At 37.1% G+C, this 20,716-nt stretch overlaps 1 protein-coding gene and 1 pseudogene across 1 annotated transcript; both read left to right on the forward strand.

Annotated features, from left to right (window-relative positions):
* Positions 1 to 11,659: 11,659 nt before the first annotated feature.
* LOC113071311 (dnaJ homolog subfamily C member 3-like) lies at positions 11,660 to 16,121 on the forward strand (the record flags this gene model as incomplete). Its single annotated transcript, XM_026244680.1, has 7 exons — positions 11,660 to 11,908; positions 12,167 to 12,286; positions 13,014 to 13,119; positions 13,323 to 13,443; positions 13,546 to 13,678; positions 13,905 to 14,053; positions 14,652 to 16,121. Coding segments are annotated over 7 exons (1,024 nt in total), but the record flags the coding sequence as incomplete, so codon positions are not given.
* A 177-nt stretch (positions 16,122 to 16,298) lies between these two features.
* On the forward strand, positions 16,299 to 19,045 carry LOC113071310 (cytochrome b5 domain-containing protein 1-like; annotated as a pseudogene).
* The last annotated feature ends 1,671 nt before the right edge of the window (positions 19,046 to 20,716 follow it).

Genomic DNA, 20,716 nt, shown 5'->3' on the forward strand with positions numbered 1-20,716 from the left:
TTTCGTTAAAGGGCGTGTCCGTGGCGGCCTGACAAATTTCGATGATTTCGCCATGAAAAGGAAGTTGCTATAACTCAGACATACAATGTCCAATCTGCCCAAACTTCACATGTTTGATAAGACTCCAAACCTGAACAGATTACATGCCCATATTCAGTTATAGTCATAGCGCCACCTATTGGCAACAGGAAGTGACATGTTTTACGCTGCGACAAACTACTCCTATAATTTTTTTGAGATTAACATATATTTTGTGGTCAGTTCTAATCTAAAGGCCTGTGCAATGTTAACTTTTGAGATCCTTGAGTTTTTTGTTAAAGGGCGTTTCCATGGCGCCATGACAAAATTTTGATGTCTTGCCACAGCAAGAGAAGTTGTTGTAACTCAAGCATAAAATGTTCAATCTTCCCCAAACTTCACATGTTCGATAAGAGTCCTGGGCCTGAACACATCTGGAAGGCCAATATTCCATTATAATGATAGCGGCCACCTGCTGGCAAACGGTAAGATTGCACATATATGGGATATACTTTGATATATTCCACTTATATTTAGGAAATTAAATGCATATTTCTCAACGTTCACCTTTTTACTAAAGCAACACGATGGCGGTGAGCCCGGGCGAGGGCCCGTTCATCGCTGCTTGCAGCTTTAATTAGGGCTCAAGGCCCGAAGGGGCGAAGAGCCCTATTGTTCTTCTAAGGATTATTCTTCTTCTTATTATTATTTTTTTATTTTTATTAAACCTTCCGGGGGTTTTTTGGGGCCTTAACATGCTCAAAACTCTTGAAAATTGGCACACACATTGGAATCTGCCGGCCATCAGGACGCCACAGAGACTGGGACCCGGGCGGTGGCACAGGGGCTCTACAGCGCCCCCTGGAACACAGTCAGAAATCTTGAACCATAGCTCACACACACTTGCATGTATTTATATGAAACTCAGTACACTTGTAGATCTCATTGAGCTGAACAACTTTCGCGCATCTATGTCAAAGGCTCCGCCAACAGGAAGTCAGCTATTCATGGCTGTTTAAAAAAAGCATGCTCTGGAATTTGAAATACTCCTCTGAGGTTTTCAACCCGTTCGCCACGAAACTCGGTGAACATGATCGCAAGACATTGAGGATGAAAAATTGCGAGGGGATTTTGATATCTCGAACGGTTTGCCCGTGGCGAGGCGTGGAACTTATGGCGAGAAATGAGAAACAGGAAATGTCTAATAACATCCACATACATTTCCTGAATTTGATTAAACTTCATTCAGATTATTCATTGTATGATGTCGATCGCATATATGTGACTATTAAGAGTCAAAGTTATAGCGCCACCAACTGGCAGCAGGAAGTGTGTCATTTTACAAATGCTTTGAATTCAGCATCTTATTTTTACTCGATTTACTTAAAACTTCATCAGAATAATGACAAAACACGGCCGATGAAAATCTGTTGTGGGGATATTGATATCTGATATAGTGTTGCCATGGCAACGTGTCAAACTTGAATGTTCTGTTGTGGTGAGTTTGAGGCAGACAACAAGCTCAGATTTACATGAAACTCAAAACACATATCAGTATTCGTGATAGCTAGACAATGGCAAAAGCTTTTAAAAGGGCGTGAATGAGGCACTCTATAGCGCCACCTTTGTCAAAAGTGGGGGGGTTAGTTTTAGCTACAGACACCAAACTTTGGTACATAAATTGTTTCTTATCAAGACGGACAACTTTCTAATTCACAGTCATAAGCTACGATCAACAGGAAGTCGGCTATTTTGATTTTAATGTGTATTTTTGAGATTTTACAGTTGTGAATTAATGAATACTCCTCACAGGGGAAGTACACTATACACACCAAACTTTGTCTACATGAAGAAAAAACATCGAGGAACTTAAATTGCGAACAGATTTTGGTTAGCTTGAACGGTTTTGTCGTGGTGATTTTTGAAATGACAGTAAAAAAGGGAAACATTAATTGTCTTGTATTTTTAAATTGCAGCTTCCAAAACACTTCAAAGCATTTTTTCATACAGATATCAAATCATTCTGAGGAAATATGCATAGTTTCACGACTTTACAACACTGTATGGGTAAAAGAAAATGTGAAAACTGTCAGACTTCTCAACTGACATGATCTCACTCTGGCCACTCTGTCTGTGTGAGGAAAGGGAGGGGGAAGAGGGAGGGGGAGTGTGAGGGGGTTGGTGACTGTGAATTTTTGGTGACTGACAGTGTGTGTGGACTGTAGGGAGGGGCTGTCTGGCAGAGAGAGAGAGAGAGAGAGAGAGAGAGAGACCTAATCATCCCTTTAATAATCAGGAAAAAATATCTGTATTTTAAATTGTTATTGTTTTTGTTGTTGCTAATGGTGGCGTTTTTTTTCCTTTCATTACAGGTTAAGAAATCTCTTAGGCCTTATCCTTTTCTGGCAGTTTTAGGGATTTAAAAACATCCTAAGAATCCTTATTTATGCTGCAAATAATAATTTAAAACTCATTTGATACTGACCTATGACAAACTGTGACGTGACATGACATTTATTAATCTCATGGATGTAACAGTAAAACTCTTAAACTGACAGATAAAGCTGCAATGCAAGCAAAACTATTTCACAAATGCTTATAGGTTATTAAAATCATTACAAAACACTAATAAATTATTTAAGGATTTGGTAACACTGTAAAATAATGTCTAATTTGTTAACATTAGTAAATGCATTGGTAACACTTTATAATAATGGCACTCATTAGCTAAGCATTAGTAAATAGTTCATGATTATAAAGCCTTTTCGCTTAATAATAGTCATTATAAAGCAGTAATACATCTATAAATAAATTGTTCTTGGTTTAAAAGCACATATATTACAAAGGAGATTAAAGTCTCAGTTGTCTCATAAAATAAATAAATAAATAAACACAACCCAGTTTGATTCAGAATTCAGAAATATTTATTTCAAGATGCAATAAAAGGAAACTGTACACTTAAATAGCTTTTGAGCGATTCTTGAAGGACTAGCAATCACCACTTCTTGTACGATGGTTTGAGGAATATATCTTCCAGATAGTACCACCACTCCCTATATGCAGAGTATGCAGTATTCGCAGGGCACCAACTCCCAGAAGGGGCACCATCCCAGTTGCTCAAAAAAAAATAAAAAAAATAAAACAATAAAACATGCGCCATTCTCCCATCCGCGCTCGTGACAGATCACACCACATGTTTGCGGCTGAATGTTCGTAATTGATGGATGGATGGACATCTATGCCTGGGTATAGGACATCAGCAATCCGGCACAGAGAAAAGAAAACTAAAGAAAGAAAAAAAAAACAGGCATAAAGCTGTCTTGACATTGGACATTCGAGAGTCTCAAATTTAGGGACGGTCTCTAAAGTTACATGTGATATTGTTATACACTTTTCTAACGTCAGTAGCATTTGAAGAGAATGACTTACAAAAACAACTGTAATTGTTCATCTAGGTGACAGCTATAATGCACAATTAATTTGAATGTTTGATATTTATTACAACAAACTGTAAGTCATATGTAAATTATGCTACTTTTTCACATGGACTCAAATGCAAATTTGAAGCTCAATAGCATTTGAGAAGAAAGACTTGCAGTCACAAAACAATTGTAATGTGTTCATATAGGTGATGGCTTTAATGCACACCTTATAAATTTTTTATAAATATAAAAATAATGTGTTACTAAAGTTATATATATTGTTCTGTGTATGTGATTTCAAAGTCTAGATTGGTCGGATTAACCCTTTAACTGCCGCATCCCTTAAAATTGTATTGTCAGAGGGTTACTGTAAATGCTTATGCCCGCTGGGCACAGTTTTCCTGATGCCACCGGGGTAGCGTTGCATTGATGGCTTGAGCCCGACATCGCTGCTTGCAGCTATATTTATTATTATTTTTTTTATTTTTTATTAAACCTTCCGGGGGTTTTTGGAGGCCTTAACATGCTCAAAAACTCTTGAAAATTGGCACACACATTGGAATCTGCGGCCATCAGGACGCCACAGAGACTGGGCCCCGGGCGTGGCACAGGGACTCTACAGCGCCCCCTGGAACACAGTCAGAAATCTTGAACCATAGCTCACACACACTTTCATGTATTTATATGAAACTCAGTACACTTATAGATCTCATTGAGCCGAGCAACTTTCGCACTCTATGTCATAGGCTCCGCCCAACAGGAAGTCAGCTATTTAGGGCTGTTTATAAAAAGCATGCTCTGGAATTTGATATACTTGTCATAGGTCTTTTACTTGATTGCCACCAAACTCGGTCAACATGATCTCAAGACATTGGGGATGGAAAATTGCGAGGGGATTTTTGATATCTCGAACGGTTTGCCCGTGGCGAGGCGTTGAAATTATGGCGAGATATGAGAAACAGGAAATGTCTAATAACATCCACATACATTTCCTGAATTTGATCAAACTTCATTGGTTTGTTCGTTGTATGATACTGATCGTATATATGTGACTATTAAGAGTCAACATTATAGCGCCACCAACTGGCAGCAGGAAGTGTGCCATTTTCCAAATGCTTTGAATTCAGCATCTTATTTTTACTCTATTTACTTAAAACTTCATCAGAATAATGACAAAACACGGCCGATGTAAATCTGTTGTGGGGATATTGATATCTGATATAGTGTTGCCATGGCAACGTGTCAAACTTGAATGTTCTGTTATGGTGAGTTTGAGGCAGACAACAAGCTCAGATTTACATAAAACTCAAAACACATATCAGTATTAGTGATAGCTAGACAATGGCAAAAGCTTTTAAAAGGGCGTGAAGGAGGCACTCTATAGCGCCACCTTTTGTCAAAAGTGGGGGGGTTAGTTTTAGCTACAGACACCAAACTTGGTACATAAATTGTTCTTTTCAAGACGGACAACTTTCTAATTCACAGTCATCAGCTACGACCAACAGGAAGTCGGCTATTTTGATTTGAATATTTAAATTGAGCTCTGATTTAATGCATACTCCTCACAGGGGAAGTACACTATACACACCAAACTTTGTCTACATGAAGAAAAACCATTGAGGAACTTAAATTGCGAACGGATTTTGGTTAGCTTGAACGGTTTTGTCGTGGTGAATTTTTGAAATGACAGTAAAAAGGGAAACATTAATTGCCTTGTATGTTTAAATTGCAGCTTCCAAACACTTCAAAGCATTTTTTATACAAAGATCAAATCATTTTGAGGAAATATGCATAGTTTCACGACTTTACAACACTGTATGGATAAAAGAAAATTAAAAAACTGTCAGACTTCTCAACTGACATGATCTCACTCTGGCCACCCTGTCTGTGTGAGGGAAGGGAGGGGGAGAGGGAGGGGGAGTGTGAGGGGGTTGGTGACTGTGACAGTGTGTGTGGACTGTAGGGAGGGGCTGTCTGGCAGAGAGAGAGACAGAGAGACCTAATCATCCCTTTAATAATCAGGGGAAAAAAAATCTGTATTTTAAATTGTTATTGTTTTTGTTGTTGCTAATGGTGGTGTTTTTTCCTTTCATTACAGGTTAAGAAATCTCTTAGGCCTTATCCTTTTCTGACAGTTTTAGGGATTTAAAAACATCCTAAGAACCCTAATTTGTGCTGCAAATAATAATTTCAAACTCATTTGATACTGACCTATGACAACCTGTGACGTGACATGACATTTATTAATCTCATGGATGTAACAGTAAAACTCTTCAACTGACAGATAAAGCTGTAATGCAAGCAAAACTATTTCACAAATGCTTATAGGTCATTAAAATCATTACAAAACACTAATACATTATTTAAGGATTTGGTAACACTGTAAAATAATGTCTAATTTGTTAACATTATGCAGTATAACATAGTATGCAGTCTTCGTAGGGCACCAACTCCCAGAGGGGGCACCATCCCAGTTGCTCAAAAAAAAAAAAAAAAAAAAAAAAACATGCGTCATTCTCCCATCCGCGCTCGCGACCGCTCACACCTCATGTTTGCGGCTGAATGTTCGTAATTGATGGATGGACATCTATGCCTGGGTATAGGACATCAGCAATCCGGCACAGAGAAAAGAAAACTAAAGAAAATAAAACAGGCATAAAGTTGTCTTGACATTGGACTTTCTAGAGTCTCAAATTTAGGGAAGGTCTCTAAAGTTACATGTGATATTGTTATACACTTTTCTAACGTCAGTAGCATTTGAAGAGAATGACTTACAGTCATAAAAACAACTGTAATTGTTCATCTAGGTGACAGCTATAATGCACAATTAAATTGAATGTTTGATATTTATTACAACAAACTGTAAGTCATATGTAAATTATGCAACTTTTTCACATGGGCTCAAATGCAAATTTGAAGCTCAATAGCATTTGAGAAGAAAGACTTGCAGTCACAAAGCAATTGTAATGTGTTCATATAGGTGTCAGCTACAATGCACACCTTATACATTTTTTATAAATATTAAAATAAAGTGTTACTAAAGTTATATATATTGTTCTGTGTATGTGATTTCAAAGTCTAGATTGGTCGGATTAACCCTTTAACTGCCGCATCCCTTAAAACTGATTGTCAGAGGGTTACTGTAAATGCTTATGCCCGCTGGGCACAGTTATCCTGATGCCACCGGGGTGGCGTTGCACTGATGGCTTGAGCCCGACATCGCTGCTTGCAGCTATATTTCTTATTATTATTATTATTTTTTTTATTTTTTATTAAACCTTCCGGGGGTTTTTGGGGGCCTTAACATGCTCAAAAACTCTTGAAAATTGGCACACACATTGGAATCTGCGGCCATTAGGACGCCACAGAGACTGGGACCCGGGCGTGGCACAGGGGCTCTACAGCGCCCCCTGGAACACAGTCAGAAATCTTGAACCATAGCTCACACACACTTGCATATATTTATATGAAACTCAGTACACTTGTAGATCTCATTGAGCTTAACAACTTTCGCGCTCTATGTCAAAGGCTCCGCCCAACAGGAAGTCAGCTATTCATGGCTGTTTAAAAAAAGCATGCTCTGGAATTTGATATACTTGTCATAGGTTTTTTACTTGTTTGCCACCAAACTCGGTGAACATGATCTCAAGACATTGGGGATGAAAAATTGCGAGGGGATTTTTGATATCTCGAACGGTTTGCCCGTGGCGAGGCGTTGAAATTAGGGCAAAAAGTGAGAAACAGGAAATGCCTAATAACATCCACATACATTGCCTGAGTTTGATCAAACTTCATCGGTTTTTTCGATGTATGATACCGATCGTATATATGTGACTATTAAGAGTCAACGTTATAGCGCCACCAACTGGCAGCAGGAAGTGAGTCATTTTCAAAATGCTTTGAATTCAGCATCTTATTTTTACTCGATTTGCTTCAAACTTCATCAGAATAATGTCAAAACATGGCCGATGTAAATCTGTTGTGGGGATATTGATATCTTATATATTGTTGCCATGGCAACGTGTCAAACTTGAATATTCTGTTATGGTGATTTTGAGGCAGATAACAACCTCAGATTTACATGAAACTCAAAACACATATCAGTATTCTTGATAGCTAGACAATGGAAAAAGCTTTTAAAAGGGCGTGGAAGAGGCACTCTATAGCACCACCTTTTGTCAAAAGTGGGGGGGTTAGTTTTAGCTACAGACACCAAACTCGGTACAAAAATTGTTCTTATCAAGACGGACAACTTTCTAATTCACAGTCATCAGCTACGATCAACAGGAAGTCAGCTATTTTGATTTGAATGTGGATTTTTTTTTTTACATTTAGCTGTGAATTAATGCATACTGCTCAGAGGAGAGTAACACTATACACACCAAACTTTGTCTACATGATGCCAAAACATTTTAAACAACTTAAATTGCCAATGGATTTTGGATAGCTTGAACGGTTTTGTCGTGGTGATTTTTTTAAATGACAGTAAAAATGGAATTATTAATTGTCCTGCATTTTTAGATTCCAAACACTTCAAAACCTTTTTTCATACAGAAAAAAAGTCATTCTGAGTAAATATGGATAGTTTCACGACTTTACAACACTGTATGGATAACAGAAAATTAAAAAACTGTCAGACATCTCATCTCACTCTGTCCCTCTGTTTGAGTATATGTGCTTCAGACTTCCATTGTCTGAGAGAAATTGCGCCCCTACAGGTTCAATTCCCGGACTTTTACTTTCACTTTTAAATCGGTTAAAAATACAAATAAATACTTAGATTTAATTCACACTGACAAGCTAAACCAACATATCTGATTATTACCGGTTCAGGACTCATGGATAAATTATTTCTGGCCAGAGATACGTGAGAAATAGGAGAGATGAATCACCGCTGTGATCACGAGCGTCTGGAGTAAAGAGCTCAGAAAAAACGAATTTATTCCTGTTTTAAAGCTTTTAAAAATAAATTATTACAGCGATATCACACAATCAACCAATTAGAACACACCAAGAGCTAAATTCAGATGTTTTTGAACTGTTTGTGTGAAAATGAAATATTTGTGGCTGCCTATCTGAAATCACGCCTCCGATCAGCGCGTACAGTGTCGAGCTCAAAACAAACGAATTTATTCTTGTTTAAGAGCTTTTTTAAATAAAATATTACCACAAATGCACACAATAAACCCATTGTAACACAACAAGAGCTAAATGCAGGTGTTTGTGACCCGTTTAAGTGTGAAAGACTATTTGAAAGCGTGACTGGCAGAATAACATATATCTCTTGAGCTGCAGGATTCTGGCTTTCGTCGTACGAACGAACACATCACGGACAAGATTATTTCAAAACACATAATAGCTTGGCGAATATAAACGAAAACAGCCACGTGAACATAAACTGTTGAGAAATAAATCTGAAGTGGATCTACTGGATTTTAATATTAAGTGACCGCATATACCAGCTGCTTCTGTCTTCAATTTTAATCTATATAAAAAATTAAATTCATTCATCTTGGCTGCTTTTTTTTAATGTGTGAACGTATTTATTTATTTATTTATTTATTTATTATTTTGCTCTAACAACAATTAATCTATATTTAATTAAATCAATTACATTTTATTTTACATTTGATTTGTCCATTTCTGCATCTAAACGCCTAAAAACCTAAAACATGCTCTATTATACTATTGTTAGCAATTTCTTTATCGTCCAATTTATCTGGTGTACACTTTTATTTTCATAATAAACTTGTTTGTTAGATTATACACAGTTACAGTGGTCTATAATAAATATTAACAGGTTTTATTCAAGCTGTTTAGAATGATTGCAGTAGGCCAATTTTTTTAAATGTAAATAAAATAAAATTAAAAAAAATTAAATAAATAAATAAAAAACATTGGAAAACAATAACTGTTGTACATTTTTATACATTTTGTATAATTTCATAGTTTATGCATTATAGTTATAAAAACAAATACATTTAGCCACTCACATAGAAATCTTAAAGGCCTTATCCTTTTCTGACAGTTTTAGGGATTTTTAAAAATCCTAAAAAACCTTATTTGTGCTGCAAATAATAATTTCAAACTCAAAAAGTAAATATTCAGTTCATGCTTTATAAAGCCTTGTCCCAATATTAATAGTCAGTAGTAAGCAGTTTATAAATACAGCTATAAAAAGTTTGTTCTTGGTTTATAAGCACATTTATTAAAAAGGAGAGTAAAGGGTCAGTTATCTTCCTATGAAAAATAAAAAAATAAAAATAAACAAACAACAACACAGATTGATACAGAACTCAGAAATTGTATTGTGGATTTATGATAAAATCAGCCTGTAAATGAATTCATACTCCTCCAAGAAGACACAAGTAGTTCACACCAAACTTTTTTAACATGAAGCTAATATACTGAAGATGTTAAATTGCGAATGGGTTTAGGATACCTTAAATGGTGTGGCCATAGCGATTTATTAAAGTAACAAAAAAAAAAATACAATCGTTATTTTACTATATCTTTAAAATTTTTCATTCCAACTCTTCATAATTTTTTATATACGTAGAAGTCATCATTTGAAGGAAGCACAGTAAGCTTCATAGCTTTATCATTTTCAAGAGCCAGCATAAAATTAAAACTATCATAACTTATAAATCAAGCTTGCAATTCTTACTACCAATAATGGCCACCAGATGGAGCTATAGGAATACTTTTAAATAATTATTGTAAAACAAGTATGATTTAAATCATTTATAGAAATCTTTCAAAGAAAAATAATATGTATTTTATGTATTTTACTGATAAAATGACCCTCACTTAATTAGAATAACAAGCTGAAGTATTGTGAACTGTATATTAAGAATAATTCTTTATAAGCTTTATGGACAGATACGTTTTGAGTGACTCTTGAAGGTTCAGCACCACATCCTCTTTTACCACTGTTTAAAGAATTTATCTTACAGAACAGGTGCGAATGAATTTTGGATAGCTTGAATGGTTTTGTCGTGGTGATTTTTTGAAATAACAGTAAAAAAGGAACCAGTAAATGTCTTTTATTTTTTTAAAGTGCAGCTTCTAAACACTTCAAAAAAATTTACACATAGAAGACCAGTCATTCTGAGGAAATATGCATAGTTGCATGACTATACAACATTATATGGATGATAGAAAATTAAAAAACTATCATACATCTGATGTCACTCTGTCCCTCAGTCACTGTGGTTAATGTGTGTGTGTGTGTGTGTGTGTGTGTTAAGTGAATTAGGTGTGAAACTATCAGGAAACATTTAGTCTCCAGCACCAACATTTTACAGAACTGCCACTTTCCTGGAGTCTCAGAATTACAATGTGTCAGGTTCTGAGAGATCTAAGATTCCCAAAAAATTATTTAATTAGAATACCATGAAGTATTGTGAAATACTATATATTAAGACTTTATATATAGGCTTAATGAACAGATTAGAGTGACTCGTGAAGGACCAGCACCACCTCCTCTTGTCCGATGGTTTGAGGAATATATCTTCCAGAATCCGGGATTAAGATTTAGGAGCTCATTTTTATTCCACCTTCTTTCCTGAAAGTCTGTCTTGCATAATTGACTAAAAATTAATCTTCACATTAATTCCTAATTCTTTTGCAATTCTTTTGTCAGTTCTTCTTGACCTGTTTTTCTCTTCCAGCTTTCCTGGACTATTGTATAGCACTCATAAATGATTAAATAAAAAGTAATGGTAGTTATTAAGATTGATATGGTTTGGAATTGGTAAAATGTGCTTGGAAAAAAATCACAATAAAACAATGTTTTAATGTTTAAGTTTGGAATATTAACTGACATGAATGAATGATATATAAATATAGTTCATGTTAACACAATGTTTATAAATGGAATCTTATTGTAAAGTGTTACTAAAGTTTTATATATATATATATTGTTCTGTGAATGTGATTTTAAAGTCTAGATGATTCGAATTAACCCTTTAACTGCCATATTCTTTAAAACCTCACTGCCAGAGGGATATTGTGAATGCATGTGCCCGCTGGGCACAGTTTACCTGATGCCACCGGGGTGGCGATGGCATTGGTGGCTTGAGCCCGCCATCGCTGCTTGCAGCTATATTTGAACTTGATTTTCTTTGAGTTGTTAAATTAGTGGCCCTACAAATAAAATGCAAAAAAAACAAATAACATATCAAACATTGTAGTTTAAACTTAGCATGTCTCTGGAGATTCAAAAACACGAACGCTGCATTGTCATCTAGCTTTGTGCTATGTAATCTATTCCTTTCTTTCCAGCTCTCTCCTTGGGACCCTGAATCTCGAGAACTAAGAGCCGAGTGCTACATCCGACTCGGGGATCCACGGAAGGCCATCATGGACCTGACACCAGCAACACGTCTCCGTTCAGACAACCGAGCAGCCTTCCTCCAACTCAGTCAACTACATTACAGTTTGGGCGAACATCACGACTCACTCAGGTATGCCGTTCATTATGAATGACAGACAGCCTCATTCTTTGGTTATTAAACCATACAGCATCTCCTGTAAGCCGTTTCAAGGACAATTTTACAGTCATAACTTTATTAAATACAGTTGTCAGTCCCACACACTGACTGTGTGTGCATGTTGTTATACAGTAGTTATAATATACCAATCTTGTGTCAAGCTAAAAGGAAAGTTGTCTCCCCCTTTTGCTGCTGTTCACTCTGTCTTTCCCTCTTTGTTTCTGTTTTCAGTCAGGTCCGTGAGTGTCTGAAGCTGGATCAGGATGATAAGGAGTGTTTTTCTCACTACAAACAGGTCAAGAAGCTCAGCAAGCAGCTGGACTCTGCAGAAGAGCTGATCTCAGAACAGAGGTGCTGAAAACATCTCTTCCCTCTCACTTCTAGAAATTACCTTTTAATTCACGTCTAGGCTCACTCAAAATCTTTTTGGAGTTTTTGGCTTTTGTTTGAGATTTGTTATATTACAGTTGTTCATATTTTTAAAATGTGTAATATTTTATTTTTGTGCTATATTTATTGTTTTATTTATTTGATCACACATTTAGTATTTATTGCATGCACTAAAGGTTTGAAATTCTTTCAATCTTTATCAATAAATCAGTCAAAACACACTTTTTTTTAAGGATATATATATATATAGTGGCGGGAGGAGCAAACGATAAACACAGTGGGTCCAAATACAAAATGCCAAGATATATAGGCTACTGTATACAGCAAATCAGCCAAAAAAATACAGAGATATACATTTTTGCTCATATTGCTCGTCCCTGTATAGAAGTGTACTGGAGTTTTTTTCTTTTTTTGGAAAAGCAAAAAAAAAAAAAAAAAAATTGCTAAAATTAACTAAACCGTTATGGTAAATCGTAAAAAATACCCCTGCATTTTATCAGTTTAAGAACACACACTTGTTGAGTACAAAAAGTGCATTTATTTTTAAAAATATAACTGATTTGGTTTTGAATGGTTTTATATCTCCATCAGTTTTTTTTTTCCCTCATTTGTATTATTGCAAGCTCTACAGTTCTCATGATTTAATAATAATAATTGTCTTGCGTTTACGTCTCCTCTTGAATGGCAGGTATCAGGAGGCCATTGAGAAGTACGAATCTGTGATGCGAACAGAGCCGAATGTGGCATTCTACACTAATAAAGCAAAAGAGAGGATCTGCTTCTGCTTAGTCAAAGTACGTTCATTTTCAAATTGTAGTTTAGCTTTTTCACAGCTTTTTAAGGGGATGAAATGCCCTCTAGTCTAGCTGTCATGATAATTGCCATTTATAATGTATGTGCACAGAAGTTCATAAGAGTAAGAACATCAAGAGTCTGGTTTCGGTGTCTAGCCTCACTGGTTATGGTTTCCTCTCCCACTCTCTTGTGACTCCTACAGATGAAGAGTGCTGAGGAGGCCGTAGACATCTGTTCAGAAGCCCACCAGAGAGATCCTCAGAATATCCACATCCTCCGGGACCGAGCGGAGGCCTACATCCTACAGCAGGAATATGAGAAAGGTTATTACTATAAAGATTACTATATGATGTACTGAATATTCTAACCTTTTCATTTTTTTTTTTTGCATGAACTCATGTTTCTTCCTCTGTTCCTCTTCTCAGCTGTGGAAGACTATCAGGAGGCACGGGAGTTTGATCAGGAAAACCAAGAGCTTCGTGAAGGTCTTGAACGAGCACAGAAGCTCCTCAAGCAGTCTCGCAAGAGAGACTATTACAAGATCCTGGGGGTCGGCAGGTAACGCAATGACTGACGATCGAAATCGTGCCTGAAATCGTTGCAGACCGTGTTACTACCTTAACTGTTTCTGTCCTGTTTTATGGGAATGATGCAGCAAATCTGCTCAAAGGTTGTTACTGGGGCACCTGCAGTAGTAACAATATCCGTAGTGTGTATGCATGTTTGTGAAAGCCAAAAGAGGATGGTTTGACTGAAATGCTTGTTTTTTTTCACTTGTTTTCAGGAGTGCCAATAAACAGGAAATCATAAAAGCGTATAGAAAGCTGGCTCAGCAGTGGCACCCTGATAATTTCCAGTCTGAAGCAGACAAGAAAGAAGCAGAGAAAAAGTTTATTGATATCGCATCAGCAAAGGAAGTACTCACAGATCCAGGTAGGAAAATGAACGCAAAATCTAAATGAACCATGAAGCCCTTATCAGTCTGATATAAGTCAGTTATTGAAAATTTCTATTGTCAGTCAGTCAGTTTTTTTTTTATTTTTTTTTTTACATTTTGTTTCCGCTTGTTTTATCGCTGGATGTACATTACTGGTCAAGTGTGGCCAAGGCTACATTTTTCTATTACATTTTTTCGAATATTATTTAATATTATATTAATATAACATTTTTGTGCAAACCATGATACAGTACCAAGTTCAAAAATTTGGGGGTAAGAAAAAAATTAATTCATACTTCTATTCATCAAGGATGCATTAAATCGACCAAACTTGACTGAAGTTACGGCTTCTGAAATTTCAGCTTTGCATCACGGGAATAAATTACTTTCTAAATATATTACAAAAGAAAAAACTTTTTTTTTTAATTATAATGATTTTTCACAATGCTTTTACTGTATTTCTTATCAAATACATTCAGCCTTGTTGAGCATTAGAGGCTTCTTTCAAAAACAAATTATTATAACTATTAAAAAATAGTGTGTATGAAGATTAATTTCACATATATGGATGATTCTTTGTTGCTTTCTATACAGAAATGCGTCAGAAGTTTGATTCCGGCGAGGACCCCCTGGACCCTGAGAATCAGCAGGGTGGAGGAGGTGGAGGAAGCAGAGAATGGCCCTTTGGCTTCAACCCCTTTGAGGGCGGAAACTTTCACTTCAAATTCCATCGACACTGATAACCGTGGCTGATGCAGTATAAACGGACAATGACTTGGACTAAGAAACCTGGTTAGAGAACCAGCTTTATCCAAACTGAACTTTGGAGGAATCTTATCTTATCTATTGGAGGAGTTTTTTTTTTCTTTGTTGTTCTTGAGACTTGAATCCACCGGCTGCTGGACTTCTCCAGGAGCAAATGACTTGATCTGGCAAACACTATTAGTTTGGTGTTTTATTTAGGATTAGTTCACTTCCAGAATGAAAATTCGGTCATCATTTACTCACACCCCACTTGTTCCAAACCTGTATGAGTTTCTGTCATCTGTTGAACACAAAAGAAGATATCCTTAAAGATGTTGGTATCCGAACAGTTGACAGTATTTTTTTTTTTTCTGCCGTGGAAGCAATGGTGCTCATCAACTGTTTCTGATAAGCCAACATTTTTCAGAATATCTTCTTTTGTACGTGTTTAACTGAAGAGAGAAACTCACACAGGTTTGGAACAAGTGGAGGGTTTGTAAAAGATGGCAAGGCATTCGATCTGGAAGTGAACGAATCCTTTAAACCCAGCTGAGTCATTTCGGCTCAACATTTTTTATCCTTCATTGACTTATGTGCCATCTCTAACATTACTTTATCTCTCTCATGCTGTCATATGCTGCCTTTTTGAATAACACTCCAGAATTTAGGGTTGTGGTTTCTTTTAGACTGTGCCATAATATTTTTATTACACTTCCAACTGTATAAAGCCACCAGAAATGACCATGCCCTTGGGCTGCTTTATAGCCTGACACCTTTGATCTGAAACCAGTTTGCACAATAGTTTTTTACTGGAATCGTTGCTTAAAGTTTACATGTCTGTTGCTAATGATGAACCAGATGGCAGTCTATGAAGCAGCCTTTGGTGGATTTAATTTTCTTTTGTGGAACAAATCAAAAATATGTTGCACAACAAAGCTTTGAAACCATTATGTAAACTTGTTGAGTTACCTCTGCACTTTCTAAATTTGAGTTGAAGGTCTATAAAATGAAGAAATCCCTAGCTATTTCAGCATTTTTTGGGGGTTTATGCTTGTTAGGTTGTGCTGACATGCCAATGCAATGTCTTCTTTGACCTTACTGATGTTAAGGACATGGGTCTTCCTAATGTTTCATGCTTGTTTGTTTTGTTCTAAGCTAAACAAATACATGAAGATCTCCAAGATATACTGTATTTAAAAAAAAAGAGAGTATTGAAGACTTGTCAAGTGTCCTTTTTAATTTATTTTTTAAGACTTTTTTTCTTTCTTTCTAGGATATATGTATGGAATTGAAAGTCGAGGCCAGCATCAGCATTTACTTTTATTTGATTAAGGGTTAGAGGTTCTCCATATTTCTTTCTTTTCCCTCTTTCTTCCTTTCTTTATTTTGTGCTTCTACCCAAAGGGTGAAAAAATATGATTGAAAAAAATAAATCCAACAAAAAATACATAAGAAATTTTATAAGCAAAACATAAAAACTAATAGCAGCACTGTACTATAAGGAACCATTAGTGATCATGACATTACTTTAAAGCATTTCTTCATCTATGTTATGTTAATTTGAACATTTACTAATAGATTAAGTATATCATTGAATGGACCGTGGTTAATTTTAACGAATACATTAACTAACGATGTCTATTTATGAAGCTGTACTAAGCTTGTTATGAAAACAATTGTGCTACTTTTCAGGGCTTACGTGGGTTGCGCGCGCGCTCCTCTTCCTGTGCTTCGGTTACCACAGCAACAAGTGAGCTTGTGCGCGCTTCCGTGGCCGCCTCGCAAGTAACAACAAACAACCGCATAAACAGTTTTGTTTCTTCAAAATAGGAGTTTTGTTAAAATGCGGCGGCAAAAGTATTTCACGCCGACGGAGGTATCCCTTCACAACACTCTCAAAGATATATGGGTGTCGTACCTGGGCAAAGTCTACGATCTCACACCGCTGCTGGAGGAAAACAAAGGCACGTAATAATTATGTTGTCCCCAAACTTTTGCAATGTAGTATGTATTAAGTGTTTATTAAAAGCAGTATTTCTCTCGTATAGGTGATGTGTTGTTGAAACCCATCATAGACTGTGCAGGAAAGGACATCAGTCACTGGTTTTGACCCGAAGACAAAGGATGTAAGCCACTTTAAACATTTACAAAACTTATTGAAAGTATATTTTAATATTTTTATGTAATTTAAGACAACCAAGGACTGTACAGGAAAATATCCCACACAACGAACAAGTAGCCTAATTAGTTAATTAAGTTCTTTAATTTTTTTTTCAAATATATTTTCATACTTGTAATGATCATATCAAAGATAAGAACCAAAACTAAAATCTATATCTTTTTGAAAAATATTTACATTTCAAAAAAGTTTTTTTTTTGCCTTAAAGGGAAAATTTGATTATTATCTAGTTGTTTTGTTAAAGTCAACATGAAATCAAAACTGACAGTACTTTTTATGGAGCATCGCAGTATTTGTTATAAACTTGTTTTTTCCATGTACATCATTATTTTTAATTAATTTGCCCTTGTAATCTTTAATAATAATAACAATTGATAAATTTCCCTCACTTTGCAATGATCTCTTCTCTAATGAGGTGTGGGCCAGCAACCTGTCACTCACATGAAATGTTGATAAAGTGGAAATGTGGTAATTAGCAAATGACAAAGATCCGGTCAACTCTCAAAGAACAAATTATTTCATGATTATGGGCTGATATTTAAGTGGATTCACAGTGTTGTGTTTTTCCTTTTTAGATTCTTACTCATGTTGACCTGATGACTGGCTGCATCAAATACTACACCCCTAGGGGGCGCTTTTTACACATACCCCCTCCCTGCCCTCGCACTGACTGGGCCAATGATTTCGGGAAGCCGTGGTGGAAGGATAATCGCTACGAGGTTGGGCTGCTGTCTGCCAAAACACGCTGGATCCGCATTATCAACACTTTAACCGCCCAAGAGCAGAGGCTGGAGGTAGGCCAATATTAACCTGGCATGGGTTGTAGAGAGCATGCTGACTCATCTGCAAAATGACTTCAGGATTGTGCCCCAAAATATGCTTATTAATTATTTAAGCGTTCCTGAGATAAATGCCTGCACGGAGCACATTCCTGATGTCTGATTGCATACTTGCACTGCGCCACTGCATACCGAAGAGGGCAGAGTTGCACTGTTTCATCGCTTTGTTGCTCCTCTCCATCTTTTGATTTCGTCCTCCCTCCCTCTCTTTGCATCTGATCCTTTTCCAGCTTGAAGGAAATGGACGTAATGTCGAGCCTCTGGCATTACAAGCATTTTCAGACTGACCGTGCTGATTCACTTGCTTCAGCGGCCACCAGGCTGCATCTTATACTCTGGGCTGAATAACATCTGGCAGTTTTCATTCAGCCCAGATACTTCTTCTTGTCCTTTTTAAGGGCCTGTCGAAGAAAAAATTCTTGACCTCTGCTCTGTCTCTTTGTTGGACTATGTATGTGCATTCACAAAATAAACATGTATTTGGAGCACTTTTTTAGCAGCCAAATAGTTCTAAGCTGTTGTTTTCTAAGCAGGTTTGCTCTGAGGAGACTCTGGATGAGATTCTCCAGCGATATCTGTGCTACAATTCCCATGCAGCAAGCTACACCTGGAAGCACAATGGCGTAAATTTAGACATGAGCAAGACCCTGAGTGAAAACGGCATCCCTGAAGAGGACGAGTTTTACTGTGGAAGCCCAGAGTGTAACCTCTTCTCTCCATCCATATGTCTATATTTCAACGACGACCTCACTGAACTCTAAGAAACGTATGCTATTAAAATGAATAATGGCATATAATCCATTAGAATTTTCACTGCATGCAGTTTTGAGTGAGAAGAATATACCACATCAACTATTCATGTGTTCAGTGTTTCATCGATTCCTGTCTGTGGTTATCTTATTGCAGCTCTGTGCTTCATCCAATCAAATGCTGAGCAACAGAATAAAAAAGATTAATGCCAGCCTACATAATAACCCCCTGAACCATTAAGTCTGGTGGTTGCCATGGTAATTGCTCGGAGGAAATGCTGTAGCTACTGTATTGTAGGCCCCAGCAGGCTCTCAACCCTAATTAAGTAGTATTATATATGTATGCATGTACACACAAATGATTTCATGCAGCCAAGATTTCAATTTAATCACTGCTTTATGAGACTATGTCATTAACATCTGCAAACGTGGATCTTTTTGTAAGCAGTTTAATTTGCCTGTGCACTGTTTACTTGGTCTATATTTTTGGGAAGCCTTTTGTTCCGTGTGCACAGGAAAGAACATCTAGAACAGTGGTTCTTTTCCAGAGGGGCCGGGGCCCACTAGGGGGGCGTCAGATTGCTTAAAATGATTTCAGATATGCTGGAAGACCTGGAAAAGTCATGGACTTTTCTAAAACAAAAATTTATTTTTTCTAGTGGTCGAGGTTTAAAAAATATTGTTTAGAGTAGATAGAGACTGCTGAGAAATCAATATTTGCATGTTAAAAGGTTGAGAACTGCTGATGTAATATATACCAACCAAACGGAAGTACTGCATACTTCACTAAAAAACTAAACTAGACTAGCTACATAAGAGCATTTGTAACTGAAAGCAGGAAGGAATAGATGAAGCTTATTTGCATCAGTTACGCTTACATTAATGTTTTGCTTATAGCATGCGCATATGAAATGCCAAACGTCACAATGCAATATGTGTACTTGCAAAATATTACTGTAATTCAGCAGCTAATGATTTGAAAACGATCTTTTCCATTTCCAAATAGCTAATTATTTAATCTTTTCTGGTCGGCTCTGATAACTTGCTTGGTTTTGTCCTGACCTCAAATAGTTAATTTTTAAGCAATGCAACATGATGTAAGTGTGGGCATGGCTGCAGCAGCGCTCCCCCCTTCAGCCAACTTCACATCAGCCCCGTTTCATATATATTCCGCTATATATATTATTGTTTTTTTTTTTTTTTTTTCTACAAAGGCGGGGCCTTAAAAGAATATTAAGGTGGCCATGTTTTGTTCGATCCGCGTTGGGCTCGGTGTACAGTGCGCGCGGGCCGTTATTACGTGCACTTGGCACGTCTGAAGGCAGAGAGAGAGCGAAAGCGCACACAATAAAACGAGCTGAAATACAAGTTGCAATCAGCCCCCTCCAGTAACAGTGTGATTATTTCTAAGGAGGGAGGGGAGACTGGAGAGAGAGAGAGAGAGAAAGAGAAAAAGTAAAAGGAGGAGGAGGGGGGCGTTCTGAAATAATATAGTCAGCCATTTTTATGTAAGGGGATTTTTCTTATTGGGGGGTGGGGAGGGGGGTTGTTAAAAAATAAATATAAGGGCGGCCATCTTTGTTTCTCTGCCTTGTAGTGTAAAATATTCCAAAAACGCCCCCCACTTTTTGTGTGTCGATTTGAATATTAAATAAATTCATAATTCGAAAGGAATACACTTTTGCATCTCGCGGACGGGGTCACCGACGGGAATATAATGTCCTCTCTTCTCCGTTCTTGTGAGGAAGATGAGGGCACGGCGGTTAATTCCGAGGGAGGAGATTTTGATGAAGAAGAAGACGACGGAGACCTGGACGAGAACGCAAGCGACATAAACTCACCGGCGGCGCCTACAGAAACTGCAGCGAGAGCGGCGCCAGGTACCGTACAGTCCGCGGCACACGCGGGAGCGCGCGCGGGGCACAAAACACATCAAAACAAACGCGAATGGTCCTAAAAACTGCGATAGCGACAACTGCGTTACTGCATACTTCATTCTGGCTCCTCTAAAGCGGGTTGGGCGTTGTGAACCATTATTTATCCGCGTGCATTTCAGCAAAGAGTTGCATAGAGTTTGGCTAAAGTTGACCGATCCCCTCTCTCTGTCCGCTGTGTCATTCATCAGTCTGTCATATGATGGTGCTTTTT

Source organism: Carassius auratus, unplaced genomic scaffold (genome assembly GCF_003368295.1).
Source record: "Carassius auratus strain Wakin unplaced genomic scaffold, ASM336829v1 scaf_tig00006913, whole genome shotgun sequence".
In the NCBI taxonomy this organism is placed as follows: Eukaryota; Metazoa; Chordata; class Actinopteri; order Cypriniformes; family Cyprinidae; genus Carassius; species Carassius auratus.